This window comes from Erythrolamprus reginae, chromosome 9 (assembly GCF_031021105.1).
Source record: "Erythrolamprus reginae isolate rEryReg1 chromosome 9, rEryReg1.hap1, whole genome shotgun sequence".
NCBI lineage: Eukaryota > Metazoa > Chordata > Lepidosauria > Squamata > Dipsadidae > Erythrolamprus > Erythrolamprus reginae.
The window spans coordinates 56,825,235-56,838,475 of record NC_091958.1 but is presented as its reverse complement, the minus strand read 5'-3'; the positions used below and the strand labels follow the sequence as shown (position 1 = coordinate 56,838,475).

The following is a 13,241-nucleotide window of genomic DNA, read 5'->3' as shown; positions in this document are numbered from 1 at the left end:
GTGGTTCACAGAGAGTAAGCCTATTGCCCCCCCCAACAACCTGGGTCCTCATTTTACCCACCCCGGAAGGATGGAAGGCTGAGTCAACCTTTAGGAAGGAAGGAAGGAAGGAAGAAAGGAAGGAAGGAGGTAGGGAGGTAGGGAAGGAAGGAAGAAGGGAGGGAAGGAAGGAAGGAAGGAAGGAAGGAGGTAGGGAGGTAGGGAAGGAAGGAAGAAGGGAGGGAAGGAAGGAAGGAAGGAAGGAAGAAGGGAGGGAAGGAAGGAAGGAAGGAAGATACTGCTTTTACAGCGCTCTCTAAGCAGTTTACAGAGAGTTAGCCTCTTGCTCCTCAACAATCCGGGTCCTCATTTTACCCACGAAGGAAGGAAGGAAGGAAGGAAGATAGTTCTTAAGGTTTATATACCACTTCACAGTGCTTTAACAGCCCTTTCTATGCTGTTTACAGAGTCAGCCTCTTGCCCCCAAGAATCTGGGTCCTCATTTGACCCACCAAGGAAGGAAGGAAGAAAGGAAGGAAGGAAGGAATAGCAATAGCATTTAGACTTATAAACTGCTTCAAAGAGCTTTTCCAGCCCTCTCTAAGTGGTTTACAGAGTCAGTCTCTTGCCCCCAACAATCTGGGTCCTCATTTGACCCACTTCGGAAGGAAGGAAGGCTGAGTCAACCTGGAGCCTGATGGGATTCGATCTGCCAAACTGCTGGCAGCCAATGGTCAGCAGAAGTAGCTTGCAGTAGTACTACACTCTAGCCACTGCGCCGCCGTGGCATCTGCAAAGGCCACGCCTTGACAGTAAGCAAAGACACCTCACTTGGAGGTCATGGTGGACTGGTTGTTAAGCAGGGCCTCACTCCACTAACTCCGGAGACAGGAGTCGGGTAGCGGCTTCCCTCTAATTAATTCTCCCCTCCGGTTCCAACTCTGCTCAATGTTCCTCCCTTGTGCCTGTTGTTCTTTGGTTACAAGGGGATATTACACACACACACACACCGGCCATGATGGGCGTCTTTGAGCTAATTCAATTTCATGAAAAGCCGGCACGAGTCCACGAAATAACAACTCAATTTGGACTAAGCAGACTTGTAAAATCGCTGTTATCCACACGTCTCTTTACTCAGAATTAGAAACATAGAAACATAGACCTCATGGTCCATCTAGTCTGCCCTTATATACTATTTCCTGTGTTTTATCTTAGGATGGATCTATGTTTATCCCAGGCAGGTTTCAATTCAGTTACTGTGGATCCTTCCTTCCTTCCTTCCTTCCTTCCTTCCTTCCTTCCTTCCTCCCTCCCTCCCTCCCTCCCTCCCTCCCTCCCTCCCTCCTTCCTTCCTTCTACATAGAAACAGAAGATTGATGGCAGAAAAAGACCTCATGGTCTTCCCTTATACTGTTTCCTGTGTTTTATCTTAGGATGGATCTATGTTTATCCCAGGCATGTTTCAATTCAGTTCCTGTGGATTTACCAACCACGTCTGCTGGAAGTTTGTTCCAAGCATCTACTACTCTTTCAGTCAAATCATATTTTCTCACGTTGCTTCTGATCTTTCCCCCAACAGACCTCAGATTGTGTCCCCTTGTTCTTGGGTTCACTTTCCTATTGAAAACACTTCCCTCCTGAACCTTATTTAATCCTTTAATATATTTAAATGTTTCGATCATGTCCCCCCTTTTCCTTCTGTCCTCCAGACTATACAGATTGAGTCCATGAAGTCTTTCCTGATACGTTTTATGCTGAAGACCTTCCACCCTTTTTGTTCAAGAGAAATTGAACTCAGAGGGGTCTCCTCTAATACTCACCCCCCACCAGTGAAGGGCTACCAAAATTTTTACTACCACCATGCAGCCTTTTCTTTCAACATCTTTCGGTGCAAATTGGGTGCTCTGGGGTGGAGCTCCATTTTTGCTACCCCACTGCGTTCCCCCCCATCCGGGCAGTAGCCCCGCCTGCCCCCCACCCCCCTGTTCTGCCTTCCAGTCTCTGACTCCCTCTGCCCCTCTTCAATATCCAGTTACCTTGCATTGCCAGTTCTTGTTGGTCTCTCCATATTCGTTCCTGGGCCCAGGTGCTCCCCGTGTCAGGTACCAGAAGACCCCATTGCCTCTTCCTCCTCCACGGGGAACTTCCTGAGCCCTAAAACTCTCTGCTGGAGGGTGCTGGAAGACCTTCTCCGAGGTCCATTCATTTGGCATCTCGTGTACGTTCACGGTGTGATACTCCGACCATGGCTGGTTTTGCCTCCGGGACCTTCTCCGAGGAGGAGGACCCATCGGCTGGACTTGGGGCGTCACCACGGCGTATCTCCCCATGCCTCCGTCCATTTCATGTTCTAGAAGCTCCAGAGGTCCGCGGACAAAATCTGGTCTTCTCGGCTTGCTATACTGGCTACGAAGGGAGGCCGGTCTGGCCAAAGAGGAGCCCTCTTCTTCCAAAGTGTAGGGCCTTTGGAATGACACTGTCCTTTGAGACATGGGGCTCCTCAAACTGCCGTGAGGGTCACCACCAGGGACGGTGCAGGAGAAATGCCCGCCCAGGAGCCTACGTGCCTCTTTAGGAGTAGAAGACCTGATAGACATGGCCTCCGTCGCCTTCTTCTTCTTCTTCATAGATGCAACGGCAACTGGAGAATGCTGGGGACATGGCTCCCTTGAGAAAGCGTGAGTCTCTTCTGGACCAAACTCCGCAAGATATGGATTCTCATCTTCTAAGTGTCCTCTTCTTTCTCCAGAGAGGAACTGAACAGAAGAAGCAGGCTGAACCATTCCAGCCAGAGGCTGACCAATGCGCCGAAGGAAGTCCTTCCGGGAGTTTGGAGTTTGAGTGGGCGATTGGGGCAAATCCAAACCATTTCTCAAGCTTCTTGTAGGGCCAAACTTGGGTGAGGAATCCCAAGGAATCGCTGTTTCTTCTCCTGAGCCACAAAACCACCCCTGCTGTGGCTGAGCTTCCTTCAGCCTGCCAGTTCCAAAGGGCAATTGGGCATAAAGAGATGAGCCTTGGGGTGACTCTCGGATCCTGATTCTATGGCTTCCTTGACAAGACGGCATGTGAGGGGAACCCCTAGCAGATAAAACTGGGGATCCACGGCCGAACTGCCTCAGATGCTGGTTTCTCATCAGTGGCTTCACTGCTTTTGTTGGGGGCTCGGCCTGTCTGTTCCAAGCCTGGGGTAGACTCCCCGAAGCATCCATGGACACCTGATGCAGTGCCCTTGTTGGTTGCAAGTGACCTGGTACGGGACGCCGAAGGGATGGTTGAGGTGATGGAGGAGCCTTCAAACTCCTCCTGATGGGATTATGGGATTCTCGTGGGATGGACCTCCCAGAGGTCCTGTTTCTGGCCAAGTCTAGAAACTCCGGAGTGCTGGAGGTATGAAATAACGAACGACTGAAAGGGATGTCCATCAGGCTCTTAACAGAGGCCAAACTAGAAGACGAGAGGCTGCGTTGACTTCCCAAACGCTTGTGCACTGATGGGTGAGGGGAAGGAGGTGTCCGGAAGAAGGAGTCCTTGGGTGAGTTTTCCATAGTGGATGTCCTGTGTCCCAATGACGAAACCCATGTTTCTTTGGCTGCTCTCAGAGAAGGAGAAGACACGTGATTAGGTGGACTTCTCCCCTTGAGGGAAGGATTCTGATGTCCGGTTGCGGACCGTGAGGTATTCCTCTGTGAAACCCTGAGGTCTTGCTGTGACTTTCTTGACCGGAAAGTGCTTTGCAACTCTTGGTGAAGAGCGTCCTGCATTGCTACCGCCATGGGAGAAGGTGCAAACATGGTGTGGTGTTTCCTTGGACCAGTAAGGTGCCTGATGGAACTAGGCGGGAAGGTGGAACTTGGTTTTTCTACAGGCATCCTTGGGGCTGGAGGAGAAGATAATGGCTCCAGAAGACTCTTCTTCCCAAGCCGTGAAGACGGAGTTCTTCTGTTGGGCTCATGCTTGGCTGGTTGCCTTCTTCCCTGGGTCCCATGGTGCTTCAGAATAGGTCTTGGCTGAGAGATGATGGATTGTTGAAGGAACTGCCCCAGGGGGCTCCCACATTCTCTTGGAGAAAGAGGAGGCTTCAATTGATTCGGAGTCCAGTTCCTTCCACCCAAGTTGGTCCGGTGGGACCTCTGAAGCTTGCCTACAGGGAGCAACTCTGAAAACGTCTCCTGAGACTCAAAAGGCTCCGCATACTGACCATCAAACTGGTCAAAGGGAGACATTAGAGGGTCCTCCTGCTCCTCTTCCTCAGGGATGTCTTCCTCCTCAGGGTCCAAATAAGCCATGGAGATCTGTGGGGAAGGTGGTAGAGGGACATCGAGCTTCTCTTTCCCAAATAGCTTCACTTGGGGCCTCGGGAAAAGCCGGAACTTCCTGTTCAGTGGTGCCATTGCCCCTGTCTTTCCTCCCATCCCTCGTTCAAAAGGAGAAGAACGTGAGAAGGCAACGGGGTCATGTCCCAGCTCAGCCTCAGCTCTGTCTATTTCTTCCACCTCAGCAATGTCATCCAACAGACCAGCATATGGGTTGTAGGAAGACTGGGAGACCCATTCTTCGTCAATGTTGTTAATGTCCTGTTGATAGTAAACATCCTCCTCTTCCTCATCGGATTGTCCCAGTTCTGTAGTCCAGTGTGGGCCATCTTCCTCTTCATAATCGCTGCTGAAGTCCTCGTAAGGGTCATAAGGTGGATAACTGAAAGGTGGTCCATATTCTTGCGGGTCCCTGTAGGGGTCCTGCCCATCGTAGTCTTCATCATAAGCCCCATATTCTTCTTCTATTGGGTGCCTCCCATAACAATCCTGGTTATAACCAGACAAGCCATACTCGGAAGGGGACCGGACATCGTAACAGTCACATTCTTCTTCGTAATCCTCATAGTAATCTTGTACGGTGGCAGAATCCAGGTGGCCAAATCTGTCCGGGTATTGGCCAAAGCAGGTACATTTGTTGGCTCCGGGGACTCTCCTCATATTCGCTCGGTGTCTCAAAACTTCGTCTTCCGAAGGGAAAGGCAGCTTCTTGGCTCCAATCCTGGCTAGCCAAGAGTCGTCTGTCGCTCGTTTGTCGTATCGGGTTCGGCTACGTTTACTCAAGAATTTCCGGGTCAGCCAGTTGGTGACTGCGGCCACTTTGCTGACCATCTGGGCCTGGGGCTGAAACTTCTGATTCGCCTTCTTTCGCCGGAAGAGATTGCCAAAGAAACTCCCGCCTTTACTCTGGTGCTCTTCCGACTTCCCGCCTCCCAGCCGAATGAGCATGAAGGAGGACTTCTTGGCCTCCTTGTCGGTGGCCCCTTCTTTCTTCTCCTTCTTCTTCCCGAGAGACTTGAAGCGCATCATGAGGTTGGAGGTGGACTTAAGCACCCCTTTGTTCTTCTTTTTCTTCTTCTTCTTCTTGGTGCTGTACCTCTTCAAGCCCCAGAAGAAGCGCGAGGTGTTCTTGAAATGGCTCTTCTTGGTGCTCTTTTGGGGGGCCAACCCTTTGACGCCCATGAAGAGTTTGGAGGTGCTTTTCAAGCTCCGCCTCTTCTTGGCTGGGGCCGCTGCCTCTTTCTTGGCCATGGCCATAGCCTTGGTGGCCCCCTTGAGCTGGGCTTTGGCGTGCTCCTTCTTGGCTGCTTTCTTCTTGGGGTCCTCTGTTGCTAGACCCATGACCAGCTGGGAGGCTCCTTTGAGCTGCCTCTTGGTCTTGGCCGGAGGGTCCTTGACCTCCTTCTCCTCCACCTGCCCCTTCTTCCCTTTGACCTTTGCCTTCTTGGCACCCCCTTTCTTGTCCTTCCCTTTCCTCTTCTTAGGGTCATCACCTTCACTCTCCGCCTCCTCTCCCTCCACCAGCTCGCTGTCCAGCTCGCTTTCTTCAGCGTTCCTCTTTGCCAGGTCAGACTCTGACCCTTCGTCCAACTCCTTCTTCCCCTTTCGGGCATTTTTCCCTTTGTCCTCTTTTCCTTTCTTAGCCATTTCCGAGGAGGTCAACAATGTCCATACATTCCTCGTCTGCCTTCCCTCAAGGGGAAGCTCAGTAAAGTTTTGTCCATGCGGGAAACAGAGAGGAGGATGAGGAGAAAGCAAACATGAAGAAGAGGAAGCACAAAGATGTTAAGTGAAGCAACACTTTCTGTGACCTCTTTGAAAGCTGAAGGTCTGGAGACCTCTTGTTTCCCTTCACTGTTTTCGGCAATTGCACATTTCAGAATTGTGTAGAGAAGACTCTGTTTTATTTACCTGTGGAGGAGGCTGGATAAAGTCCTCGTGGGCCTCCCAACATCTCACCCCTTGGCTTCAGCTAGTGAAGGTGGTGGACCTCAACAGTCTTCTCAACTCCTCAGAAGTTTGAAACTTGAGGAGGGTCTCTCCAGGCCCAACAGAGCTTGTGTTGAAGGTTGAGTTCACACACAGCAGACTTCTCTCTCTGGAGCTGGCTGGGAGCCCCCCCCCCCACTTTTCTCCCCCACACAAACCCTGTTGTGTTTCCTGCAAGGAGCTGGGAGCAAAGCGAAGGTCCAGCTCTTGATGTGAGCTGGCAATGTAACAGTATCTCTTGGGCTCTCGTCCGTATGAATAATGTAAATGGACCAGTCCATCTCCAGACCGAGAGTTCTCCAAAGAAGGAGTGGGGAGGAGAGAAGAAAGGAAGGGGCAGGGTGTGTGTGTGTGTGAGCCCCCTTTCACCAATCTGGCCCTTTTTTTAAAAAAAGTCCCCTTGGTTTAAATGCTGTTTGAAAGTAATAGAACTGCGAGGGCCGCCCAGAAAGTAATGCACCACATTTTTTCCTCTCATCCTACAGTAATGGTATGAATGCGAAACTTTAGATATACATTATTGGAATGGTCAGGAGTGCGTGTGTAAATTTTGCCTTTCTTCAGATAGACAGCAGTGTTACGAAAGGGCGTCTGTAAGTGATGGACGTTACAAGCAGCGGGTCGTCATTGAATTTCTCACTGTGGAGAAAGAAACTGTTGGGAACATTCACAAACGTTTGTGTAGAGTTGATGGGGAATCTGCAGTCGACAGAAGTACGGTTAGTCGCGGAAGACATTTTGAGGATGACGAAGAGGGGATTCGCCCAGTGCAGAAATGGCTTCGTGACCAGAACAAGGAGGGGTACCAACGGGGCTTACATGCCCTTGTGTCTCACTGGAGGAAGGTCGTGCAACAGGACAGAGATTGTGTTGAAAAAATAGGGAGTGTAGAAGAAACACTCTTCTTTCTTGTGTGTAAGTTTCATTGTGTTCAATAAATAATTGTTGAAGAAAAAACTTCAGAAGAGAAGGATTTAGGGGTAGTGATTTCTGACAGTCTCAAAATGGGTGAACAGTGCAGTCAGGCGGTAGGGAAAGCAAGTAGGATGCTTGGCTGCATAGCTAGAGGTATAACAAGCAGGAAGAGGGAGATTGTGATCCCCTTATATAGAGCGCTGGTGAGACCACATTTGGAATAATACTGTGTCCAGTTCTGGAGACCTCACCTACGAAAAGATATTGATAACATTGAACAGGTCCAAAGACGGGCTACAAGAATGGTGGAAGGTCTGAAGTATAAAACGTATCAGGAAAGACTTCATGAACTCAATCTGTATAGTCTGGAGGACAGAAGGAAAAGGGGGGACACGATCAAAACATTTAAATATGTTAAAGGGTTAAATAAGGTTCAGGAGGGAAGTGTTTTTAATAGGAAAGTGAACACAAGAACAAGGGGGCACAATCTGAGGTCAGTTGGGGGAAAGATCAAAAGCAACATGAGAAAATATTATTTTACTGAAAGAGTAGTAGATCCTTGGAACAAACTTCCAGCAGGCGTGGTAGATAAATCCACAGTAACTGAATTTAAACCTGCCTGGATAAACATATATCCATCCTAAGATAAAATACAGGAAATAGTAAAAGGGCAGACTAGATGGACCAGGAGGTCTTTTTCTGCCGTCAGACTTCTATGTTTCTAAAAAAAATGTTGTGCATTTCTTTCTGGGCAACCCTTGATAAACCTATGGACTGCTCAGCTGGATCCAAAGAGAAAATGCAATCATTTATCTTGCTCCCTTCCTTCTCTTAATTATGGGGATGAAAGGATCTGAAAAAAATGCAGACATTTGAAGCAGGGCCCCAGTGGGTTCTTTTGTGGGTGAGTGGGAGGGAAGGACATCATTATAATTGTTTTTAATATTAGATTTGTGCTTGGTATTTTGTTGTGAACCGCTACGAGTCTTCGGAGAGGGGTGGCATACAACCCTAATCAATTGTTATTATTATTATTATTCCTGCATCCTTCCCTTCAATGCAGCTGCTTCAGAAGGAAAATAGATTCGGCCAGGAGAAATCTTATCTCCCCGCAGCCCTCCGGGAGATATTAGGAGGCCCAGAGGTCTGGGAAAGAGAACGGCGCGTCACAAGATAAGCTGAAGGAACGGGGGTGCAATTACACACCTGTGACAGGTGAGGAGGAGGAGGCTGTGCACGTACACAGAGGCACTTTCTTATTTTTTATTAATTTTTTAATAATAATGTATACACACTAGATAAAACGCGGTGCACAGTGATACGTGCTCCCACCACCCAACATCATTCATTCGGACCCCTCCACCAAAATGCGGGTGTACCTTTTTTATATCATTTTAAACCAAAAACATTACAATATTTACAAACTGTAGGGTGATTCCAGCTTATTCTTTATACCTTGGTCTCGAATTCTACTTAACCGTATAACCTCTAACCTTCTCCCATCATCCCATCAGTTTTTTCACTTTATTTGCATTAATCACATTCTTCTTTGTGTATGTTTGTGTATGTTTGTGTGTATGTTTGGTTTTTTATAATAAGGGTTTTTAGTTGTTTATTAATTGGATTGTTATATGCTGTTTTATCATTGTTGTTAGCCGCCCCGAGTCTGCGGAGAGGGGCGGCATACAAATCCAATAAATAATAATAATAATCATCTTTATATCTATAATTTCAAACTGAATGTGTTTCACCATGTACTGGTACCAATTCTGTATTGTCCATTTTGTTGCCTCCTTCCAACCTCTGTGGACTCGGGGTGGCTCACGTCAACAATAAAGCAGTGTACAAAATACAATTGTATCCCATTAATATAAATAGTTAGTTTAAAAACATTATAAAAGCTGAATATCAAAAATCGTTCATTCAATACAAACCAAACATATTAGGAATTCAGTAGCCAGAGGCTGGGATCTAAGGACCCCAAGTCTGGCGGTATAAATGCGTTCTCAGATTCTTACGAAAGGCGAGGCGGGTGGGGGCAGTAAGAATCTCTGGCGGGAGCTGATTCCAGAGGGCTGGGGCCCCCACAGAAAAGGCTCTTCCTCTGGGACCCGCCAAGCGACATTGTCTAGTTGATGGGACCTGGAGAAGGCCAACCTTGTGGGACCTGACCGGTTGCTGGGACTCGAGTCTACGGAGAGGGGCGGCATACAAATCTAATAAATAATAAATAAATGTGGCAGGAGGCGGTCCCGCCGTAGGTAATATGTTGTAAGCTGCCGCCAAGTCCTCAGATATAACTCTGATTAATAAGTAAACAAATAAAATAAAGTTACCTTTCAGGTCGGACACCATCGGCGGCTGCCTCCTGGGCGTCACCCACAGCAAGGGTCAGTCCCGAGCTCTCAAGCACCCTGGTTTTGGCATGGCGTGGCAACGGTTGTCCCCTCGTTCCCAGCTCGGCTGACACAAGAGTTTCCCAACGATCTAAAGACCTGTGCAAACCAATTTGAAGATGCCCGGTGCCCTCAGCCAGCCCCTGCCACAGCCCACGGATGGGGAGTTGCCACCTCTAACCGAGAGCCTTGGCAACTGTTGCTGCCCCTCTTCCCACGGGGAGATTCACTCCCCCCTCCCTCCCAGGCCTCGGACGTCATGGCCGAGAGACGTAAATCAAAGGGACAATGGAAGGGCACCAGCCCCTCTGCCGGGCAGCTGGCAAAGGGAGCCTCACCTTTCTCACTTCTCCACCTGCCTTCAGCCAAGAGGGAGACGGGAGTGAGAAGGGGGCTCTTTTTAAAGGAATTTTGTTTTGTCAAGTATGTATTGGTGGTATACAAATATATAATAATATTTATATACATACTAGTAAGAGAGAAACATTAGGACAGGGGATGGAAGGCACGCTGGTGCACTTATGCACGGCCCTTCCTGACTCCTTAGGAATCGGGAGAGGTCAACTACCTCCTATCTCCTTCTCTTTTCCTTCCTTCCTTCCACCCTCCCTCCCTCCCCTTCCTTCTCCCTTCAATTCCCTACCTCTATCTCCTTCCTTCATTCCTCCCTCTAACTCCCCTTCATTCCTTCTCCCTCCTTCAATTCCCATTTCCATCTATCTTTCTTTCTTTCTTTCCTTCCTTCCTCCCACCCTCCCCCCTTCTTCAATTCCCATTTCTATCTATCTCCTTCTTTCCTTCCTTCCTTCCTTCTCCCCTCCCTCCCTTTAAATATATAAACATGCAATGTAACATATGGTATATACAAATAAATGATATAAAAATGTGACAAATGTAAGAAATCGGGTATAGATCTGTACTAAATTATTGAAATGCTGTTTTTAAAATTTGGAAAAACTAATAAAAATTATTTTTAAAAAGAGCAGGCAGAATGCCGTCGGGGCTCACCCTCCAAGCTTTGCAAAGCCTCTGATAAAAAATTGGAGCCTTCCTCCTCGCCCCCCCCCCCACCCCGCAGGGACATCCTTCGAGCCAACCTACCTCCAAGGGCTGTTGTGAGAGTTTCAGAAGGGAGAACACGCCTAACCTTCACCGCTTCCTACCCTAAAACGTGGCTGCCAGAGAACTAAAAACAAGGATGCTATCCAAGCAGCTGATGGCCCTTTTCAAGATTAAACGCCAGTGAGACCAAATGCAAAAAGAGATCATTGCAAACAGGAGTGACAAAGCCCACTTACCTCGTCCTGTTCTCTGGGCTGGCGGTGGGCTAAGTCCCCTTGCTCCCCAACCCGAGGGGCAGGAGGCCTGGAAGGGTAGCAACTCACCCAGTGACCGCCTGCCCTGCCGGACAGCTGCCGGCTCCATGCATATTTGATGGTAGCTATTCTTTCCCTTTGGTGATAGCTGGATGGAGGAAAAAGCTAGGAGGAGGCTGGGGGGGCTGGGGGGGAGAATTCTTTCGCTAGAAGCATTTACAGAAGGGCAGGAGAGGGGGTGCAGGTGCAGGTAACTATTTAAACAAACACCTTTTCTCCAACACTTATTTATTGAACACAATGAAACTTACACAAGAAAGATGTTTCTTCTACACGCCCTATTTTTTCCACATAATCTCCGTCCCCTTCTATGGCCTTCCTCCAGCGAGACCCAAGGGCGTGTAAGCCCTGTTGGTATCCCTCCTTGTTCTGGTCACAAAGCCATTTCTGCACTATGCGAATCTCCTCTTGGTCATCCTCAAAATGTCTTCCGCGACTAACCGTACTTCTGTCAACTGCAGATTCTCCATCAACTGTACACAAACGTCTGTGAATGTTCCCAACAGTTTCTTTCTCCACAGTGAGAACAGGCTGCTTGTAACGCACATCACTCACAGACGCCATTTCGAAAGACGGCCCCAGCTACACTATCCATCTGAAGAAACGCAAAATTTACATACGCACTCCTGACCAATTCAAATAATGTATATCCAAAGTTTTGCATTCGTACAATTACTCCAGGCTGAGAAAAAAATGCAATGTATTAGTTTCTGGGCGACCCTCGTACATCCTTTGTGTTGAATGAATCACCTCTGTCTGGACTTTGGGAAAAGGTGTTACATTGGTTTAAATAGTTCTTTTTTTTGTTCTGCTTCTGTCCAGATAAAATCCCTCTCACCTGTGATTACTGTATTTTTAAATTTAGTTTGCTTTCTCCACTTTTTTCTTTCTTTCTGCACACATGTGATGGCGCATTATGTGCCCCCTTGTTTAGAATGTTTTCATTGTTAGGAAAGGAACCGTTTTCTCTGCAGTTACCTTGGTGTTGAACCAGAAAGGTAACGTGTATGTTGTGGGTTTGCTTTTAATTAAAAACTCTTTAACTTTCACATTGAGAGTGTAAATTATTAACACTTTGTTCATGTTTATGTTCATACCTATACTTGTTATCTTGCAAATGTTTGATAAACAAAAAAAAAACAAAAAACTGGAAAAGGCAGATCAGGCTGTGGGGAAAGGAAATCGCTTGGGTTCTAGCCCCAACTAGCCCATCAAAGAACCCACCCTAGATATGAATGGATGAAATGTTCTCATGGAATCCTTTGTTCTGTACAAAGTTGAATGTGCACGACAGCAGGTGAAATTGACTGTCCGTCAGTGTTGCTCCCTAAGTGGACAATTTGATTTCACAGACGTTTGATTGACTTGGGAGTTATATTGTGTTGTTTAAGTGTTCCCTTTATTATTTGTTTTTGAGAAGTATATTTCCAGGCAGAGAGAAGATTTAAAAAGGAGGCCTTTGGATGTTTTCACCAACGGGAGAATCCAGACTGGTTTTGATGGGAATGGGGTGGGGGGGAAGGTACCCACTCACTCTGCTCCACCCCCTTGGTCCCCCCATTTTTCCTCTCCACTGTGAACAACGGAGTTGTGGCTGGCATGTAACCAACGGGGAAAGGAGTAACACACAGGATGAATGGCCATTCAGGAATACCAGTTCATCCACATCTGGAGAGCCACCAGCTTCCCATTCCTCCCCCAAACTACTAACAGCCGCTCCGAGTCTTTGGAGAAGGGCGGCACATAAGTCTCATTAATAATAACAACAACAATAACAACAACATTTCGGTTAAGGAATTCAGAAACTGGACACCAGAGCTCTCCAATCAAGTGGCCGAGCTTAACAGAACCAGCTGCGCTGTGATGATCAGAGTGAAGGGTCACTTAAGGACTGAGAGCCCCGGACAATTTAATTTATTAAATTTTTAAACTGCCCAATTTCTTATGGACTCTGGGCGGCATATAACAAATAAAAACAATATAAAAGCAATTAAAACTCCTTAAGATAAAAGCATTCATTCCTTCTGGGCCGGAGTTAGATGGTGGTTACTCAATGGCCCGAGTCATATCTTCATGGCGTTCTGCGGGTGGCACAAATCTCCAGACGTAGCTGGTTCCGGAGAGCCAGAGCTACTACAGAGAAGACCCTCTCACGCGGCCCTGCCAGTCGATATTGTTTGACCGATGGAACCTGGAAAAGGCCAACCCTGTGGGCCTTCACAAGGAACTCTCCACCCGATCTTTTTAAGACCACTGCCACAACCATCATT

General features: G+C 47.8%; 1 protein-coding gene across 1 annotated transcript in view; it reads right to left on the bottom strand.

The window, feature by feature from the left end:
* MYO15A (myosin XVA) overlaps positions 1 to 5,942 on the bottom strand; it is an 82,607-nt gene extending 76,665 nt beyond the window's left edge. The window contains exon 1 of the mRNA XM_070760243.1: positions 2,016 to 5,942. Coding sequence (XP_070616344.1) covers positions 2,016 to 5,942 — 3,927 coding nt within the window. The remainder of the gene's footprint in view (positions 1 to 2,015) is intronic.
* Between the last annotated feature and the right edge of the window lie 7,299 nt (positions 5,943 to 13,241).